Here is a 21,675-nt window from a genome sequence, read left to right on the forward strand (position 1 = left end):
CATTATGGTGATCATTGATAATAATATATAATTTCAAATCACTAAAATGAGCTGAAAGCTGGGTCAGAAGTTAAGCAATTCTTATTTAATACTAATTAGAGAACACAATTAGAGAATACGTGGAACATGTTTTTGGGAAGTTTCTAGATGGTGATGTAGACCTTGAGCTGTGATTTGAAAGGAAGCATTGGCAAGGAGGGAGGGTGTCTCAAGCATATTCTGCCACGACAGTATATATAGAAAGTTTTTCAGCTCTTCAGGGAAAAGTACTTAAAACTTATTGTGTGTAATTCTAAAATTGGGACCTGCTTCAATCAGAGGGCCTTTTAAAGTAAAAGCACAACTCAGTGGGAGGCATGTGGGGTCTGGAACTTGACCCTGGCCATCCTGCCATTTGCTGGCTGTGTCACGTGGGCACAATTCCCTTCTATAGAGGGAGAATATCCTTGTGTTTCTGGGCAACTATAGAGATTTCATGAGAAGATGTAGGAAAAGAATCTGGCCCAGGGTAGGTGCTAAATAGATATGTAGCAATGATGTCACTTGCTGGCATCCTTACTCTGCCTCTGTTTCTTGAAACATGAACTTTCATTAAAACCACTATAAGAAAAAGCACATGTGATGCATGGAAACAGCCTGCATTGAAGCTTTCATGATGGCGGAGAGCCCTGAGCTCTCCTGCAGGGCCACTCTGGTCCAGGAGAGCCAGTAGGGCTTGTGCATGTCCTCAGTCCAATGGTTTGTGTCTTGAAATTGTGCAGCAGTAAGAAGGCTCATTGCTTTTTTTTTTTAACAATGCACCTATGAAGTACAGTTGTTTTTTTTTTAAGTTCAGAATTCTACTACACATCTTTGCAGAAGAAGATGCTATTATCTAAATTAGTAGCAGATAACAGAAGACAGGCCTAGTAGCAGACTTGGAGACATTCTGTATTGCAAGTAGAAGCATCTAGGCAATTTTGGCATAAAGTGCTCAGTTCAGTTCTTGGAATTTGAGTCCAAGATTCTAATAGTTGAGTGAAAAAAAAAAAAAAAAAAAACTAAAAGAAATGTTCCCAGACATCCATGGGGTTGATGGGATGCTTTTTTTAGAAGACACCAAACCTTTTGTGTGTTACCTGAAAAGAAATAATGCAAATGAACTTACTTACAAAGCAGAAAGTGACTCAAAGACTTAGGGAATGAACTTACAGTTGCTGACGGGAAGGGATAGTTAGGGAGTTTGGGATGGACATGTACACACTGCTGTATTTAAAATGGATAACCAACAAGGACCTACTGTATAGCACATGGAAATCTGCCCAAGGTTATGTGGCAACCTGGATGGGAGGGGAGTTTGAGGGAGAGTGGATACATAGATGTGTATGACTGGGTCCCTTTGCGGTTCACCTGAAACTCTCACAACACTGGTAATCGGCTGTACCCCCAATACAATGTAAATGGTTTAAAAAAAACAAAAGAAGAAGACAGCAGCCTGCCTCCTGGGATACACGTGATGGTTAAACTGCCCCAGGTATGGAACTGTTCTGCCTTCCGCCCAGGAAGCTTCCTCCAAAGAGTCCAATTTGGGACTTCACAAAAGCTGTTGTAAGAAGCTTTGATTGCATCACTGTCTTTATTCTCTCTCTCCTGGCTCAGCATCCTTCAGATTCAGACACGTTGGAGGCAGAGCTGAGTCTCTCCTCGATGGCCTCTTGACTCTGCTGTCCCTTCTCGCGCAGGATGTCCCCTGGGCTTCTATGGAAAGGACTGCGCCTTGGTGTGCGAGTGTCAGAATGGAGCCGACTGCGACCACATCTCCGGGCAGTGTACCTGCCGCACGGGCTTCATGGGGAAGCGCTGTGAGCAGAGTGAGTGTGAGCGCGCAGCATCCCTGGGCGCTGCTGCTTCCCGAGAGCCGGCGTTCCTACGCAGCTGGCGATGTGATGGCAGGACCCACAGCTCGGAGGGTGTTTGAGCTGCTGGTTGGGCACTTCCCAGCACAGTTGGCTTCCCCTCCCAGAGACCCGGCCGCCTTGGGGTTCTTGCTGGCTGTCTTTGTCCTCAGAATTCTTCTGAGGAACTGATCAGCGATCTGGGTGGAGGGGGTGTGGCTACGAGGATGAAGACAGTATTCAAGTTTTCCTTCTGTTCATCCTGGCTCTCGCTTCTTCCCCTTCTTATTTTTGGAACGTGGCTGCTCAGAGCTTTAAAAGAGCCAGTCAAGTTTTCTTCATGGCAGAGGCAGAACCTGATCTCTCGATGGAGGAATGTGCATACAGGGGGGTTGGGCGCCCAGGTGTGTGTGTTAGTTATTCAATCGTGTCCCGCTTTTTGTGACCCCGTGGATGTAGCCCACCAGGCTCCTCTGTCCGTGGAATTCTCCCGGCAAGAATATCAGAGTGGGTTGCCATGCCCTCCTCCAGGGGATCTTCCTGACCCAGGGATCGAGCCTGGGTCTTCTGCATTAGCAGGTGGATTCTCTACCATCTGAGCCACCAAAGGAACCCACAGGAGCCCAAGAGGAGTGTGCATTCACAGGGGCTGGGAACCCGGAGCCAGATCCACTATAGGGGTGGGCATGAGTCTGTGCAAACATGGCCACGCTTTTGACAACCTTCTCTTGATAGTGTTTTTATACTGTTTCCACTAACTACGCCTCATCTTAATCTTAACAGCCTTCCAGACAATGTATTGCCGTCATTTTTTTGTTCTTGTTGTAAAAAACCCCACTCAGGGAGAGTATGCTCTGTAGGAATTCCCCATCCTTATGTTCCCATTTCTATCCCACCAGCTATGCAACTGCTCCAGGGCTGTAAGAACATTAGCCTTAGACTTAGTGTTTCAGAGGAGTTTATCATTCCTTTCTCTGTGACTTTCATTCAGAGTTCATATTGAATAAATCAGGTCTTAGAGCTTCTGAGGCTCACTCTCTTATCATAAATGACAGGAAAGGTGCAGGACACTTCCTGCTTGCAGAGGGCGTGCTCTTGAGAAAGACGTACGAACGATTACATGGCTGTAGGGGCATTGTTGCCTGGAAAGGTTGGCAGGGCTTTGGCAATAAAGCATCATGCTCCCTCCATCAGGCTCCCTCCCCGTATCCTCATATCACCACTGGACAGCCAGGTTGTCTCAGTCTTATTTGCTAAACTCTAGAATCGTGGTCGTACAAAGTTGCTGTAGTGGTGTCTGACTCTTTGCAACCCTATGGGCTGTAACCTGCCAGGCTCCTCTGCCCATGGGATTCTCAAGGCAAGAATACTGGAGTGGATTGCCGTTTCCTTATCCAAGGGATCTTCCTGACCCAGGGATCAAGCATGCATCTCTGTCTCTGGCAAGCAGGTTCTTTACCACGGGCACCACCTAGGAAGCCCAAACCCTGAACTCTAGGATATATTTGCATATCCTTGTGTCTAGTAAATACCAAGAGTGATAGTCAGGAATCAGCCTGGACAAAGATGGACTCGTTTTAGTTTCGCACTGCTAGTTCATTTAACCATGAAACAGGTACTTAGTCTCACAGTTGCCTTCACACCACTATGTATATGCAATATAATTAAGTGTGTACATGTCTAAACATGTGTAGGTAAGTAAGTGAAAGTCGCTCAGTTGTGTCCAACTCTTTGCGACCTCTTGGAATTCTCTAGGCCAGAATACTGGAGTGGGTAGCCTTTCCCTTCTCCAGGGGATCTTCCCAACCCAGGGATCGAACCCAGGTCTCCTGCATTGCAGGTGGATTCTTTACTATCTGAGCCACCAGGGAAACCCCCCTAAACACGTATACACATGTATGTATACCTGGAAACCAGAATAGGCTCTAAGCTGACTTTCACTTAAATGCTAGACTATTTATAGTCTTATTAAATAAGCACATCTTAAAGTACTTCCATGATTACTCTGAACATCAAATTAAAATGTCCCAGTTTTTGGAGATGTCTCCTAATGCTCGTATGTAAACAGAAACCCTGTGTATGACAGAGAACTCTGATAATAATTGTGCATCGCCCCCTGCTGCTCCTTTTACAAAAAGCATCTGTATTTTGTCATGATGATTTTTACCTTTAACATGCCTAGTCTATTCTTTGAAATTCATGCCTAACTCTTACACAACTATATCATAAAAATCCCATTATTTTAGTGTCTCAGACTTCAACCTGCAAATCCAAATTTTGAGGCTTTCTGTGGTAAATGAGGGCTTCCCTGGTGGCTCAGAGGGTAAAGAATCTGCCTGTAGTGTGGGAGACCTCAGTGGGATCCCTAGGTTGGAAAGATTCCCCCAGAGGAGGGTTTGGCAACCCACTCCAGTGTTCTTGCCTGGAGAATCCCCATGTTCAGAGGAGACCATGGAGTACCGAAGAGTCGGACACGACTGAGCGACCAAGCACATACATGGTAAATGAAGTTCTTACCTAGAAAATTAACAAACTTGTCTCCTCCCTCTTTCCCTGTTCCCAGCTAATCCAAGGCAGAATATGCCTTCAGGCAGATCTTAAAGCTTACAGTAAAATATACGTCTTCCCAGGGAAGCATCTCCAGTTTATATTTTTCAGTGTAGTCCCCTTTTATCCCATAGTTTTGCCTGGCGGCATCATCTCAGTTTGCCCTTAATGATGATCTTCATCAGTTCTATTGGGATTCCTCAGACTCTCTACAAACCTCCATCAAGGAGGAGGATAGACTCTGGAAGAGCCAAGAGCTGTGATGAGAGTCTCAGTCTCCAGTCGGTTGCCGCCTGGCCTCTAGAGTCCCAGCGTGACTCACGGAATGCCAGCCAACTGTGGGCCCCCTGGATGGTTTGGGTCTCCCTGGACAGGGATCCCCTGAAAGGGCTGACCTCCAGGCTCACCAGATCATACGGTGAGACCCTTACCCCAGGTTCCCAAGGCTGGAGAGCTACATTGGACTCTCATCTTCTCAGAGTGCCCTGCAGGAACGTATGGCTATGGCTGTCGCCAGATATGTGACTGTCTGAACAACTCTACCTGTGACCACATCACCGGGACCTGTTACTGCAGCCCAGGATGGAAGGGGGCACGATGTGATCAAGGTAAGGATGCTGGTCAAGAATGATTAATCAGGTGAGGACACTGCAGCTCAAAGGAGTTGAGTGATTTGCCCGAGGTTACCTATGTTAATATCTATAGTAGAATATATTAGGATTTCCAAAACTCATGACTTTTCCACTGTGCCTTTAAGTTTTTCAGCTTTATTGTTTTTTGGCCAGCTCAATACAACACATATGTAAAAAACAAAGAATACCACTTGATAAAATCTGACATATCTATACATCCATGAAACTATCACCACAATAAAAATAATGAATGTATCATCACCCCCCAAAATTTCCTCGTGCTGCTCCCTACCACCACTATCCTCTAGGTCTCAGGTGACAAGTGATCTACTTTCTGTCACTAGAGATTAGTTTGCATTTCTTAGAATTTCGTATACATGGAGCCATTCTCAACTCTTTTTCATCTGATGTTATTTACTCAGCATAGTTGTTTTAAGATTGAACCATGTTGTTGTGTATCTCAATACTTCAATTCTTTCTGCTGCTGAATAATATTCTATTGCGTGGTTATACCATAATTTGTTTACCCATCTGTTCACCTGTTAATGGACATTTGGACTGCTTCCAGTTTGGGCTACTGCAGATAAAACTACTGTGAACAATAGTGTTTCACGTATTTGTGGCATCATAGGGTTTCTTTTATCTTGGGCTGGTTCTTAGGAGTAGAAGGATTGGGTTGTATGGTGGCTGCATGTTTAGCTTTTTAAGAAACTTGTGCCCGTGGTTCTTAACTAGGATGTGTGGCACAGTCATCTGGAATTATAATAACCATTATAAGTCCTACTTGGGCAATTCTGATTCTGGGATAGATGGCGCCCTTGAGAAAGATGGTTCTGAAGCATGAGAGCTCCTAGTGCATGTGGTCTTAAACATACGGGCGATAAAGGCTTTAAAAAATTCATATAGAAATATCATAAAATTCACGTAAGTGGAGTTATCTTAAACTGTAAACTATGTGGGTATTTGTATTTAACTTTCTTTCATAAAGTCACTTTGACATGTTCATGATTTGTACTTAGCCATCATAAAAGTCTGACATTATATTCCACAGTCATATCATTGTTACAATGCATTGTGCATTGTGATCACACTGCATTGGCCTTGGTGCTCTTCCTTTCAAACCAGGTTGTCTTATAAGAAGTTCCAGCATTTAGAATCATACGGTCATAGGGACACTTGAGCTGGAAGAACCTTCATGGAGGCCAGTTTCCTCTTTTACAGATGATGAAACTGCAGCCTAGGAGCTTAAGGGAAAGTCCAGAATGTACAAATCAGTTTTTTTTAGATGCCAGGTTTCTTGACTCTCAGCTCATATCACTTGTGTCTTCACTTGATGGAACTTGAGGGAGAACTATGTAAAGCGAAATTTTAAGTTTTTAATAAGTAAGGTTTTAGGTGAGGTGATGTTACCTGGTATTGGGACAGACCTTTCTGTCATAGAAAACTGCATAGAATATATTTTCTAATGTAAAAGGCCTATTGAAATTAGGACCAGACAGATCCTGATCTTGGACTAGATTTATAATGGACTTATTCTTAATTGGAAGGAAAATTACTTTCCTCTTAGAAATGCTAAGGAGAGACATAATATTAAGTTAGGGACTTGAGTTAGCTGTTCATAAGCTTAATGCTGGATAATAAATAAAAAACAATAAAAATTAGATAAATTGTTATCCCCAACTAATTTCTGGTCTAAGCATTTAATCAGAAATCTGGGAGATGCTCCCAAACCCTACTGTTGAATCTTTGGGTTCTCTTTTTTTTTTTTTTGAGCCTTAGAGAATCCTTCTTCTGGACACAGACAAACCAACAACATTCGAAAATGAGGAATGTTTGTTTTTCCTTCCTGCTCTGTTTTCAAAAGTTTCCAAATGAAAATTTCATATACTGAAAATACCCAGGCTTCATTAGCACTGTGGGAGACTTTTGTAAATAGAGATCAAATACCTGTCTGCCACATTGTCATCCTTGCTCATATCTCTTTTCTTCCTTTTCTAGCTGGTGTTATCATAGTGGGGAATCTGAACAGCCTAAGCAGGACCAGCACGGCTCTCCCCGCTGATTCCTACCAGATCGGGGCCATTGCGGGCATCATCATTCTTGTCCTAGTTGTTCTGTTCCTCCTGGCGTTGTTCATTATTTATAGACACAAGCAGAAGGGGAAGGAATCGAGCATGCCAGCAGTTACCTACACCCCTGCCATGAGGGTCATGAATGCAGACTATGCCATTTCAGGTGAGACTGGACTTGCTAGAGGCATTTCACTCCATGAGAAGCGAGGCTTCATCCTGGTTCTTTGAAACCAAGTGTTTGGCTGTGCTGTCAAATGTGTTGGTACTGTCAATTAGCCTTGAGCAGCTTTTATGTTTGGAGAAGATGAATTGTTAGGGATGTGTTTTATGTGTCAACAATGGTAAAATCATCAGTTTTCTCCTATGAGAGATTTAAAATTGGGTTCATTATATGGTTGCTTTAAATGTTGGGCATGTCCGCCTAGAAGGAGCTTTGCTGGATACCTGATCCCCAGCTGTTGTCATATGTGGGGGCCAGGGAGGGGAGAGGAAGAGATGGCCATAACTTCACCAAGGTCGTGGAGCAGATCAGAGAAAGAATCAGGTCTTCTGTCTTTGGCCTTGGGTTCTTCCCAGGTACCCTCCAGCCTGTCCTGGAGCCCATGTACATCATTAGCCACACAGCAACCAAGTTACATAAACAGTTTGGGGGGATTAGCAAGAACCAAGGCTGCTCTTTAATTAAACCCCTGAATCTTCCTTTTTGTCACAAGACCCCATAAAAGTAAATCTTTAAGTGATGTATTCAATCTTCAGAAGATTCGTATAAGTGAAGAATTTTGAAACTTAAGGTATTTATTAATTTGGGGCAATCAGTGAAGGGTTTCAGGTCTATAAATAAAGTGATTCTGGGGGAATCCATAAAGTAGCTGATTTACTTAGTGGTGCATTTCTAGTGCAGAGTATTATCTGGACTTCCCTGGTGGTCCAGTGGCTAAGACTCCATGCTCCCAATGCAGGGGTCCTGACTTCAATCCCTGATCAGAGAACTAGATCCTACATGCCGCAACTAAAACCCGGCACAGTTAGATAGATGGATGGATGGATGGATGGATGGATAGATAGGTAGGTAGGTAGGTAGATTGATTGATTGATAAATAGATAGAGAAATAGGAAGAAAGACTATTGTGTCAAGAGCTCAAGTGTTTAAACACAGAGGAGAAAGTTATAGTGGAAGGAGCTTCAAAGCAATGCCTTCCCAGCTCGTACAAGCCCCATAGCTGAGAGCAGTTGTTGGTGGATGCTTTCAGACTTTTCCAGGAGGTGGGTAGAAGGGCAGGCGCCTGCCGCTTCCACAGGCTTTGCTGAGCATGCCGGGCAGGAGGGGATTCTGCCCGCTTGTGATCTGGAATCAGTCCAAACATTTGTTCTGTTGCTTCGCTTCCCTCTTTCCCACACATGTTTAAGGAGCCTGCCATCTTAACCGTTTCCTTCTTTGTTGTCAGAAACCCTTCCTCATGGCAGTGGTGGAAATGCTAACAGCCATTACTTCACCAATCCCAGTTACCACACGCTCACGCAGTGTGCCGCATCCCCTCACGTCAACAACAGGGACAGGATCGCCAAGGTGAGAGGAGATGGTCCAGGTCACTGAGGGCGGGCGGGGAAGAGCAAGGAACAGGCGTGCCTGAGGGCTGCGGTTGGCCAGCTGCCATTCCACATACGTACATCAATTATCTCATTTATTCCTCCAAACAATCCCGTGGGTGTGTATTAGGATCTCAGGTTTACTAACAAAAAAGCCCTAAGTAATGGGGAACTTAAGTCACTTCCAAACATAGCTTGTGAGTGAGGCTGCAGAGAGGTGAGTCAGTCTCTCTGTCTCTGCAACTTGTACAGTTTCCGTTGCACTTCTTTTGGAAAATGTTTCTAATATGGCATGTGGTTTTAAAATAATGTCTCATAGCAGACCTATAGCAGACTCCGGCCTGGGTAAGACTGGCAGGTTTGTCTTTGTGATCACCTTCTAGTGCCCTTTCCTGGCCACCTGTACTCAATAATAATATGCATTTATTTATTTTGATTGAACCATATGAAATTGCAGTTTTGTGGGTAAAAAGTTACCAAAAAAAAACAACCTAGTACTATGTGCCAGGCATTTCTAATCATTTTACAGATATAAATTTGTTTAATCTTTATACCAATCCTATGACTTGAGTGATTACCCCATTTTACAGAGGCCCAGAGAGGTTGGAAGCCCAGGGCTGTCTAGAAGCTGGAGCGGCTCCTCTGGACGCATCCAGCTCACCATCAGGCCTCTTCCAGAGTGCTCTGAAATCCCAAACATTTCTCCCTTCCAACTGTGCTCGAGTTATATTTTCGATCTCCGTTGTCTAATTCCAGCTCTCTATTAGAAGAAAACCAAGCTAGTTAAATTATTCAGTTGCAATTAAATTAATGCAGCTAGATTTTAATTATAGTATCTCATAGTTAAATAGGGCTTACCTGGTGGCTCAGAGGATAAAGCGTCTGCCTGCAAGGCGGGAGACCTGGGTTCGATCCCTGGGTTGGGAAGATCCCCTGGAGAAGGAAATGGCAACCCACTCCAGTATTCTTGCCTGGAGAATCCCATGGACAGAGGGGCCTGGCGGGCTACAGTCCACGGGGTCGCAAAGAGTTGGACACAACCGCGCGACCTCACTTTCACTTTCATAGTTAAATAACACTTCATACTCTCCAGAGACTTTGGTACTTATCATACCATTTGTTCTGATTCCCATTCAGAGAGGGAGCAAAGTTGCTTGTCTTATCTTCATGCTTATAGCTAAGAAAACTGCTAAGAATGACTCATATGTGATTTTACAGTGTTTGATGGGAAGGCTCAGAAATTGTTTTTTTTTTTTCAGTTCAGAGTTCTATGTATGTAAATCCAAGTGAGGCCTAATTGGCACAGAGCAACAACTTAAAATGTAGAAGTAAGGTGATGGAGGGAATGGCTGGCGCTGAGGGGCACCTACTCCTGCTGCCTCTAAGCCCCACCAGGTCAGAAGCGGTCACCTCTCTCCCTTGGTGCACCCTCATGTGAGGACCAGTCCTTGATACGCTCCATGGACTTGCTTTCCCTAGATGGGTAACACTCCACTGCACCATATTGTATTTTCTTTTTTAAATCTTTTTGTTGTTTATATTTTTAACAGTCAAAAAATAATCAGCTGTTTGTGAATCTGAAAAATGTGAATCCTGGGAAGAGAGGCCCTGTGGTAGATTACACAGGCACGCTGCCTGCGGACTGGAAACACGGCGGCTACCTCAACGAGCTCGGCAAGTCCCCCACCCCCCAGCCTCCACCAGCATCGTTATCTTGTAGTCACTTCAAACACTCAGAGATTCATGACAGCACCAAAGCAGCTACTGAGAATATGCGCAGACAAAGAAAGACATAGCATCACACCCAGTCCCTGTGTGGGGCTTTTACTGTCCTAAGTGCTTTATTTATTCAACATTTATTGAGCTCTTACTGTGAACCAGGAATCAATAAAGAGACAAGGGTCACTGCCTGCGTGTAGCTTACACTCCACCTCTCCATGTACCAACTCAATTCTCACAAGTACTGCTGTAGGTACCATTATCATCATCATCATCTCCCTGCTACAGTTGTGACGCTGAGTCATAACGAGGTTAAGTAAGTTGTGTAAGTCCTCAACGCCTATTATATGGTAGAGCTGGGATTTGAACCCCATCAGCTTGGTTCCAGCATGTATGCTTCTCCTTGCTCTCTGCTACACAGGTTCGATCCCTGAGTTGGGAAGATCCCCTGGAGGAGAGCATGGCAACCCACTCCAGTATGCTTGCTGGAAAATCCCATGGACAGAGGAGCCTGCTGGGCTACAGTCTGTAGGGTCGCAAAGAGTGAGGCACCACTGAAGCAACTTAGCACACATACTCAAGCTGAGGTACCCTTACTTGAGGCCCTTTCCTCTTTTAGGTGAGAAAATGGAGATGTCAGGAGGAATATAGTGAGTCGGAGGTCCTCAAACATCTGGGAATCAGAGCCCTTTAATATAGTACCCATGGCTGATTCATGTTGATGTATGGCAAAAACCATCACAATGTTGGAAAGTAATTAGCCTCCAATTAAAATAAATAAGTTAATTTTTTAAAGTAATCAAGGATCCCCAAGAGACCCTACTAACATGGGTTATATTTATTGATATTTGCCATAGTAGGAATAAAATCTGAGGGCTATTTATTAATTTGTTGATTATAACAACAGTCTCATTTCCTGATAATATAAAATGCATTTTTGTGAAAAATGACTACTTTTTCCAAAATGAAACAACAAAAATATTACTGAGAAGAATGGCCACTGTTTAACGCTTTTATAACATCTGGCTTAATAGAGGTCAGCTGAATTTTCATATCTGCTCTGCGTCCAATCAAGAGTGATCTCACACTTGGTGTGGCTCCTGGAAAGCTCCACCATCCTCCTGAGAGAGGATGAGAGTGGAAAGGACAAGCAGTGTTGTACAAGGACAAGAATTATTTTAACCTCAGGGCCCTCCTGCAGAGGGCCTGGGCTGACTCCACTGAAATAACTGCTGTGACTCACCATTGAGCGTGTGGTATATTCTTATTTTCAGGGAGGAGCTCCACATAGTAACTAATATGGGTGCAGTGTCTTATGGGCACTTTCCTATGTATTGAAAGCAAACCCTTTCATATGTATTTATTTAATGATAATGTTGGAAGGAAGTCCCATTAATTTGGAATTTCAGATAAGAAACAAATAATTTTTGGAAAAGTATATCCCAAGTATCACACAAGGCACACTTATTAAAAAAATTATTTCTTGTTTCTCTAAAATTCAAATTTAACTGAACTTGCTGTGTTTTTGTTTGCTAAATCTGGCACACACCCCCCCCCCCTCACTGTGTGGGCCCTTCCACAAATCTTGTTTTATAAAGGAAGAAACAGGTTAACTCTTGTCTAAGATTTCATGAAAGGAAGATGGTAAAACTGGGTCTCGTAGTTGGTCTTCTGCCCACTCCCTCTCTGATCCTTCTGTGAACACCTTAGATGTCAATTCATCTAAGCCACTTTCAGGAACCATGTGTGGGCTCTGGAATCCCGTTATTGTGGAAATAGAAAATAAGTTCAAATTCTTAGCTTTTATCTGAATTCTTCACTAACATTATCAATAGGATGTGTACTTCTACACACTTACAGTAAAATTATTTATATACCAGATTTACATTATACTTATTAGTGAAATCATTTAAGTTTAGGGAGGTTAATAATCTAGCTCAAAGAAGTACATGAATTGATATTAGTAAAATACCACCCAACACTAATGAGGGAAAAGTTCTCTCATTCCATCTCCACTTAATGGAGTTTGTCCTGATTCCAGAATACACAGTCACTGTAATGGTCACATATAAATTTCTCTGCTTTCTGTCTCAGTGAGACCCAAGGGACTGATTATTAGGAACATAAAATCTTCATTGGAAATTCTGGATCTCCTTGGTTTGTTCCCATCCAAAAGTAATTCTGCATTTAATATCCCTGTGAAGTTGTGGCGTAGAAAAAGTCTTCTCTTACAAAGAACAGAATATGGCTCATTATGGATAATGAAGTGTGTAGTGTTTTAAATGATGGAAAAGTTGTGATGCTGTCTGAAAGAGCCCAGAATTTGACGCAAAGGCCCTGAAATCATTCCTGGTTCTGTGGTATGACACTTGCAGTCACCCTCTCAAGACTGATTTGTTCATCTGTAAAATAGAGATCCAGTCCCATCACTTCATGGCAAATGGAAGGGGAGAAAATGGAAACAGTGACAGATTTTATTATCTTGGGCTCCTAAATCACTGCAAATTGTCTCTGTAGTCATGAACTTAAAAGGCCCTTGCTCCTTAGGAGAAAAGCTATGGCAAATCTAGACAGAGTATTAAAAAGCAGAGACATTCCTTTACTGATCAAGGTCTGTATAGTTAAAGCTACGGTTTTTCCAGCAGTCATGTACAGATGTGAGAGTTGGACCATAAAGAAGGCTGAGTGCTGAAGAACTGATGCTTTTGAATTGTGGTGCTGAAGAAGGCTCTAGAGAGTCCTTTGGGCTACAAGGAGATCCAACCAGTTAATCCCAAAGGAAATCATTCCTGAATATTCATTGGAAGGACTGTTGCTGAAGCTAAAGCTCTAATACTTTGGCCACCTGATGCAAAGAGCTGACTCACTGGAAAATACCCTGATATTGGGAAAGATTAAAGGCAGAAGGAGAAGGGGGCAGCAGAGGATAAGATGATTGGATAGCTTCACCGACTCAATGGACATGAATTTAAGCAAACTCCAGGAGATGTTGGAGGACAGAGTAGGCTGGCATGCTGCAATCCATGGAGTTGCAAAGAGTCAGACACAACTGAACAACAAAAACACAAAAAAATAGAGATAAGGATCATGTTCTGGCTTATTGTATGAAGTAGATTAATTTGAGCATTTGCAAACACCTGTTCAGAGACTGAGACAGATGGGTGTTTATGCGAAAGCCCACTTGCTCCCTTGTTAAAACTGCGCCCTGATCAACGAGGGCAGAGGAGAGGGAATCTGCCAAGCGTGGCTAATCTCATAGCCCCACTCTTATTCCCTAAGTTGTTATCCACCCCATGTTGCTTTCATCCCTTGGGGAAGGCTAGACCTTGCACAGCTAAGATCGAGATGGACATTTAAAAAGACTTTGCCACAGCTTGGAGGTGGCCAATAGAATTAGGCGAAGGGTAGTGTAGACTTCCTTGATTAGGCTGCTCTCAGGCCACAGCCGCCACTCATCTTCATGGAGTCACTTTAATAAGTCCAGGAATCCCTAAGAGCAGCCTCACTTCTGATACCAACTACAAATTTGGAGGTCTTCAAGACTGCCCATGGGATCTATAATTTACTATAAAGACAGAACTCACTAAAAGCTGTTACACTCATGGTTACAGTTTATCACAGCAGAAGGATACAGATTAAAATCACAGGGGGGCAGAGTCCAGAAAAGTTCACAGTGTGAGACCTCCAGCTGCCCTTTCCCAGTGGAATCATAGAAAGTGCTAACTTTTCCTAGCGACAGTGTATGACAGTGCACGGTGTCACCAACCAGGGAAGCGCCCTTCAGCGTCAGTGTCTAGGGTTTGGTCACAGAGACATGGTTGACTGTCCATCTGGTTGACTTCAGTCTTCAGTCCATCTGGAGGGTGAGCTGATACCAAGTAGCTCAACCCCCTCATATAAATCACTTTGTTAGACTGTCCAGGCCTCCAGGTAAAAGAAACAGTCATATTGGGCAGGACATTCCAAGGACTTAGAGATCACCTCTCAGGAACCAAGGGCAAAGGCCAGATCTCCTTATGGTAAGGTGAATCCTTCACTATGCATCCTTTTATCCTGTCTTCCTGAACAACTGGGTGACTTTCCCACCATCTGGGAGCCTGCCTGGCTAGACTTCACATACCAGGTTCAAGAGAGTGTACCTGAGAGAGGAAACATCCCTGTTTCCTGTCCTCTAACAATTGACAGTAGACACACACACTCTCTTCAGGGAGCCTCCCTCTTTCTCCACAAATGTGTATCCCCAGGGAATATCACCCTCTGTACTTGAGTTTAATATCACTCTGAGAAAATTATGCACAGACATGCCACGCAGGGAAATAATTTCCTTACCCTTCTCATAGTTAATTTGAATATTTATCACAAGTTACCACTTTACTTTCTTGTTTTTAACCTAAATCCATGACATTCTATTAAAGAATAATTGTAGATACCCTGGAATGCTTACAGATAGACTGCAGCTGAGGGTGTTGTGACACATGAAGTATCACAGTAATTGATTGGTGCAGCCACTATGGAAAGTAGTATGGAAGTTCCTTAAAAAACTAAAAGTAGAGCTACCATATGGTCTAACAGGGCTTCCCCAGTGGTTCAGTGGTAAAGAATCTGCCTGCCAATACAGGAGATGTGGGTTAAACCCCTTGGTTGGGAAGAATGCCTTGGAGAAGGACATGGCAACCCACTGCAGTATTCTTACCTGTGAAATCCCGTGGTCAGAGGAGTCTGATGGGATACAGTCCTTGGGGTCACAAAGAGTCAGATATGACTGAAGCAACTATGCACATATGCATGCACACATGATGTCACAATCCCATTCTTGGACATATATCCAGACAAAACTATAATTCAAGAAGATACATGCACCCCACGTTCATAGTAGCACTATTCAAATAGCCAAGACATGGAAGAGACTTAAATGTCCATCGACAGATGAATGGATAAAGATGTGGTATGCGTGTGTATATACTACATATGGAATACCACCATTAAAAGAATGAAATAATGCATTTTCAGCAACATGGGTGGAACTAGAGATTATCATACTATGTGAAGTAAATCAATCAGGTAAAGACAAATACCATATGATGTCACTTAGATGTGGAATCTAAAAATGATACACATGAACTTATTTACAAAACAGAAATATACCCACAGACATAGAAAACAAATTTATGGTTATTAAAGGGGGAAGAGGGCGGGGGTGGGGAATAAATTAGGAGTCTGGGATATGCAGATATAAACTACTATATATAGACTACAAAGCCCTACTGTATAGGGAAAGTGCAAGTGTTAGTCATGCAGTCGTGTCTGATTCTTTGTGACCCCAAGGACTGTAGCCTACCAGGCTCCCCTGTCCATGGAATTCTCCAGGCAAGAATACTGGAGTAGATAGATATCCATTCCCTTCTCCAGGAGATCTTCCCAACCCAGGGATAGAACCTGGGTCATCTGCATTGCAGGCAGATTCTTGAGGAAACTATATTCAATATCTAATAATAACCCATAATGAAAAGAATATATGTATAACTGAATCACTTTGCTCTACCACAAAAACTGACACATTGTAAATCAGGTACATGTCAGCAAAATCAATTTTTTTTTTCAAAATCAGTTTTTTAAAAAAGTATTACAGTAACTGAAATACCATTCATCTATATGACACCTCCGGAGAAGGCAATGGCCACCCACTGCAGTACTCTTGCCTGGGAAATCCCATGGACAGAGGAGCCTGGTAGGCTACAGTCCATGGGGTCGCTAAGAGTCGGACACGACTGAGCGACTTCACTTTCACTTTTCACTTTCATGCACTGGAAGAGGAAATGGCAACCCACTCCAGTGCTCTTGCCTGGAGAATCCCAGGGACGGGGGAGCCTCGTGGGCTGCCGTCTATGGGGTCGCCCAGAGTCAGACACAACTGACATGACTTAAGAGCAGCATATGAAACCTCAGCGTTTACAATGCCTTTCCATATGGTCTATTTCACTTTATGTTCACAACAACCCTGTGAGGCTTAGAAGGTGAGTTGTTGTTTTCCCGGTTTTAGAGATAAGAAAATGGAGGCTCAGCAAGTTGAACGTCTTGTGTAAAGTCATGCAGCTAACAAGTGATGAAGTCCCAGTCTGTTGTCTCAAGTCTGACTGGCTGTGTCCTTTCCACTGAGCAACCTTGAATTGAGTCAACTTTCTTGGTTCATTGGTTCCTTAGTGTCTGCCCCAGCTTGACCAGCCTTTCCCAAAGTCACTGAAAGAGGCAGGAGAATGCTCAGGATAACACATAACATTTTGTTCACTCTGGGGTACTGACACATCTGGCCCAAGTGATCCAGTGTCAAGGTTTGGAAAACAGCAGCCTTGGTTATCTCCTGCAGCGGGGAGACTGTGGGTGCCCAAACCATCATACTCCAGTGACCCGAGAATATTAGATGGGTTTTCTCTTCCTTTCTTTTTTTTTTTCCTCTTCCTTTCAGTTCTCACTGGATGTTTTTTTTTTCTTCCTTTGTCACAGGCGCTTTTGGACTCAACAGAAGTTATATGGGAAAATCCTTGAAAGGTATTGCCTGAATTTGCGGAAGAAATGCATTTATCAGAATCACAATTTAAAATATTTTTTAATCTCAGAGACAGAAATAATTTGTTAAGCCAGCAAAATTGGCCCTGTAGAGAAAAGGTAGCATTGTTCCTGTGGGATGTGCATGCTAAGCTGTTTCAGTCGTGTCTGACTCTTTGCGACCCCATGGATGATAGCCTGCCAGGCTCCTCTGTCCATGATATTCCCCAGGCAAGAGTACTGGAGTGGGTTACCATTCCCTTCTCCAGGGGATCTTCCTGACCCAGGGATCAAACCTGCATCTCTTATGTCTTCTGCATTAGTAGGTGAATTCTTTACCCTGGGAAGGCAGTTAGTGTGGTAAATTACTCCAACAAACACACAGCCAGGTTTGACTGCCAACACGAGTGTGAACGTAGGTGGATCCTGTTAGAAGTTTTAGGGAACCAAGATCTCAGTTTGCTGGGAAAACACGCATAATTCCCCTCAAAGCAATATGGCTTATGGAGAGAGAGAAATATGAAGAAGGAAGTAGCAGGGAAAAAAGGAAGAGGTCAGCCTGGTTACATGTTCACTGAAGTCAGCTTTTTGAGAGGAATTTGAATAATAATTTCATATGCCCAGACCTGAGGTTTTACAAGGAAGCCTTACAACACAGGTGCCTTCCTCACCATCAAAATAGAACCTCCTTGTGCTCCGGGAGCCAGCAACATATGAGGGCTTGATCGAAGCCTTTGAGGCTCCAGAGACTATTAGTAAAATAGAGTGGAGTTAATTTTATTTGAGTGTGATAATAAAAGGGGCTTTCCTGGTGACTCGGCTGTTAAAGAATCCACCTGCAATGTAGGAGACTTGGGTTCGATCCTTGGGTTGGGAGGATCCCCTGGAGAAGGGAACGGTTACCCACTCCAGTATCCTGGCCTGGAGAATTACATGGAGTGTATAGTCCATGGGGTCACAAAGAGTCAGAAAATGAAATCAAATCCATGCAAAGAAAAAGAAGTAATCTGCCCAAGTCAGTTAATCGCCAAGAAAATAAATGTCGTTACCCATGAAATAGCACTTGCTTGTCACCCCTCTGTCTCTCTTCACAGACCTGGGAAAGCATTCTGAATATAATTCAAGTAACTGCTCCCTAAGCAGTTCTGAAAACCCATACGCCACTATTAAAGACCCACCTGTCCTTATTCCCAAACACTCAGAGTGTGGTTATGTGGAGATGAAGTCACCAGCACGGAGAGATTCCCCATATGCAGAGATCAATAACTCAGCCTCTGCCAACAAGAATGTCTATGAAGTTGGTAAGTTTTCTTAACCAAAGAAAGAATCTAGTGAATGAGAATATTCTTTTGAAACAATTTTAAAGTCCTTGAGAATATAGTAGTTGCAGTTCATATACATTTTATTGTAAATAATGGTTTGTATTTTAAATTCAGCCTGTGTTTATGGTGATCATATTAGTTGGTGTCAAATGAACTTTCCAGGAAAAATACTATTTCGAAAAGTCAAAAGTAGGTTTTTTTCTTACCTCCCTGGTTATCCATCTTTTGTTTTGTAACCATAGTGAATATTTTAGCACGCATGTGGAACAGCATATGTATCATATTAGCTAATATGTTGAGTTAGCCAAAACAAATGGTTCAAGTGGATTAAACAGATGGTTCCATTTCCTGGTTGCATCCATTATACCAATATAATGCTTTTAGCAGAATTTTAACATTTTACTTTTATATTTGTCTAATAGATCAGTAATATTCCCAGCTGTGAATCTGATACAAATTAACAAGAATTCAATTAATATAAGAATTATTTTGATTGCCCCTTGCACATCCATTTGAAGAAAGCTAAAACATATCAGAGCAATCCTGGGCTAGACAGTAGAGCTTTATATTTTCATTTTTCTTTCTCCATATCTTTCCCAGTATTTATGATTTGAACCTAAGAAAAGTCTCTATTCTAGTTGATCCTTGAACAACATGGGTTGGAACTGCATGAATCCACTTACACCCGGATTTTTTTCACTAGTAAATGCTACACTTCTACGCACTCTTCTGTTGGTTCAATCCAAGAATGTGAGATAGTAAATAGTGGGGCCAATTTTAAAATTAACTATGGATTTTCAGTTGTGGATTTTCAGTTATGTGTGGAGCACCCCTAACCCTGAGTTGTTCAAAGGTCAACTGTACTTGTAAATGAAGTGACTTATTTAACTCTAGTCACTAGTCATTCATTTTATGCCATAGAAATGTCACAGAAAGATATGTAACTCTTTTTAAAGTATTAAGACAGCTTTTAAAAATGGAAACCAGGATGAAATAAATTTATTTTTGGAAGTGAGCAGCAGTTCCCTTTTGAATTGTCCCCTAAGCCCACCACTGTGAGATGGGAACGCAACTGAAAGCCTCAGTCCTGAATCCTAAAGCTGTGAACTTGTTACACGTTTCCATGAATCAAGTGATTGCCAAAGGACCTTGTTGTTGTTACCTGTACAGGAATGGGCTCAGACTAGATTATCTCCCAGGTTTTGCAGACAGTGATTCATGTCCAGGGTTTCTTTATATTCCCTTGATGTCTTCATCCCAACCACACAGTCAGTTCTCAGCATCGTGTGTAAGTGTCAGTGGGTTACCAACCACAGAGTAGTCACCTCTATGGGGTTATACAAGGATTGTTTGTTTTTTAAAATACTTCCTTATATTTTTATGAACACTCCTCTGGTGTGTTTGATACTTGCATGAAATGCCATATTGTATATTTTTAAAATTTCCATTATCAATTAATGTGTCCCTGGTTGTCACAGAACCTACAGTGAGTGTTGTCCAAGGAATATTCAGCAATAATGGGCATCGCACCCAGGATCCATATGACCTCCCAAAGAACAGTCACATCCCTTGCCATTATGACCTGTTGCCAGTCCGAGACAGTTCATCGTCCCCCAAGCAAGAGGATGGTGGCAGCAGCAGCAGCAGCAGTGAATGACACCAAAGACCGCTGGGTAGTCACTGGACCCCTTCCCAGAACTGCGGTTCGGTTCTTCTCCATCCTCAAGTTTGCCACCCTACGTGAATGTTAATCTACTTCATAGGCAGTTGTTGGACATGAACCAGAAAGCTCAAAGCTGAGGCCAGCTGACCATAGGTCCTTCTTATACAGGTGGCTCAGAAGGAGATATCAATGTGATTTCCCATTTTTGTTAGTATTAGAACTGCATCCATGAGGCATGACTTACTGTAAAGTCTTGGCTAAAAGCATGACCGTGCAGGACTCTTTCAGAGACACGGGTTGCAGTGGATGTTGGTGTTGTTGCTTGAAAAATTAAAATTTAAATATTTTCTTTCTCATTTGCATCATAGAGTTGTACCTAGGATTGTGCATTTTACCATGAAATTTACTTCATTGAAGTGTCACATGCTCAATACATAGATGAAAAGGGCCATCTCATTGAGTCCTTATTGTTCAACTTTTTTCAGCGGGACTCATTATTGTAAGGATAATAGGAACCCAGCAGGAAACATTCTGTCAAGTGACATTACTGGACAGACTCCGAATAAACTCTAGAGGTGCAGAGCAAATTTACATATGAAAACTTTAGACTTTTTTTTGTAGGATGAGGAAATGTACATTTAGAATTACTTTAGAAAAATAATAGAATTACTGCAGCAATGAATACACAGATGTGCCAGACAGAGATGCTTCTCTGTTTCTCGGCCCATTTTAGATCCATGATGTTATTCTGATCACTGTCCCAATCATACACATTCACCACTTGAGATCCATAACATATCAATAATTATTTCATATATACAGAAATGAAATAATTTTATTTTTGACAGATTGGATTGAATGAGTGTCTAATGAATGGAAAAGGTTGTAAATGTTAGGTGTAAGATGATGCTCAAGTTTTGTAAGCCATTAGTAATACATGCTGTAATATAGAATTAGCAGAAAGTTTTGATTAATTTTTTCCTAGAAGTGACCGAAATATTTTTGTGCATATTTGAGAAAAGGGCACTTTCCTTTTATTAATTGTTGATTTAGAGAAACTTATGCTTAAGCTGGTCTTTTGCATTGCTAATATGACATGTACCCCATTTTTCATTAATTTGTATTTCCATTTTTAAGTTGTATATTCTATGTTTTGTAGTGTTTGGATTGTTAATGAAAAAAATATTATATGTTTATTGTTTCTTGTGTTATGGCCACTTTTCTTTTTTGCTTCAGAAAAATGCATTGCTCTTGTTTCTTTTGGAGGGAAGAGAAGAAGATATATAAATCGAATCCATTAAAATTGGGCATTACTAAAATAGTATAGTAACAAGTAAATGGTTTATAATGGAAATGGAGAAGCGTTTGAATATTCCAAAATGGAGTTCCTCTTGATCTGTGGGTCCTGAGTTTTGGTTAAACCAAAGGGAAGAGGAACAGGGAGCCATTGTCACTGAGCGAGTACCACAGACTGATCTTACTGAAGACCTTCATTAGGGTGATCATATAATCAATTATCCAAACTGGGACACTTTTGAAAGTAAATGAAGGCATTATGAATTATTACCCTGCAGTGGCCTTAAATGTGCTCTGTAACAGGCAAACCAGAAGAGATACTCATCTTGTGTGTTCTTAATGTAGTTAACACTTTTCAGTCCAAGGGAGTTACCTCAGGAGAATGCCGATTCCATGCAAGGAAACCAGTTTCTCTTTGAC

At 42.3% G+C, this 21,675-nt stretch overlaps 1 protein-coding gene across 3 annotated transcripts in view; it reads left to right on the forward strand.

Annotated features, from left to right (window-relative positions):
- The window catches only part of MEGF10 (multiple EGF like domains 10), a 173,027-nt gene extending 151,867 nt beyond the window's left edge, over nt 1-21,160 (forward strand). For 2 of the 3 annotated variants that reach the window (XM_043465953.1, XM_043465951.1), the window contains 8 exons: nt 1,722-1,850; nt 4,901-5,029; nt 7,052-7,288; nt 8,571-8,692; nt 10,263-10,386; nt 16,933-16,977; nt 18,069-18,275; nt 19,775-21,160. In XM_043465953.1, coding sequence (XP_043321888.1) covers nt 1,722-1,850; nt 4,901-5,029; nt 7,052-7,288; nt 8,571-8,692; nt 10,263-10,386; nt 16,933-16,977; nt 18,069-18,275; nt 19,775-19,953 — 1,172 coding nt within the window. In that variant the 3' untranslated portion in view covers nt 19,954-21,160. The remainder of the gene's footprint in view (nt 1-1,721; nt 1,851-4,900; nt 5,030-7,051; nt 7,289-8,570; nt 8,693-10,262; nt 10,387-16,932; nt 16,978-18,068; nt 18,276-19,774) is intronic. The other variant, XM_043465952.1, reaches the window with a different exon arrangement.
- Nucleotides 21,161-21,675: the final 515 nt, after the last annotated feature.

This window comes from Cervus canadensis, chromosome 4 (genome assembly GCF_019320065.1).
Source record: "Cervus canadensis isolate Bull #8, Minnesota chromosome 4, ASM1932006v1, whole genome shotgun sequence".
Classification (NCBI taxonomy): Eukaryota; Metazoa; Chordata; class Mammalia; order Artiodactyla; family Cervidae; genus Cervus; species Cervus canadensis.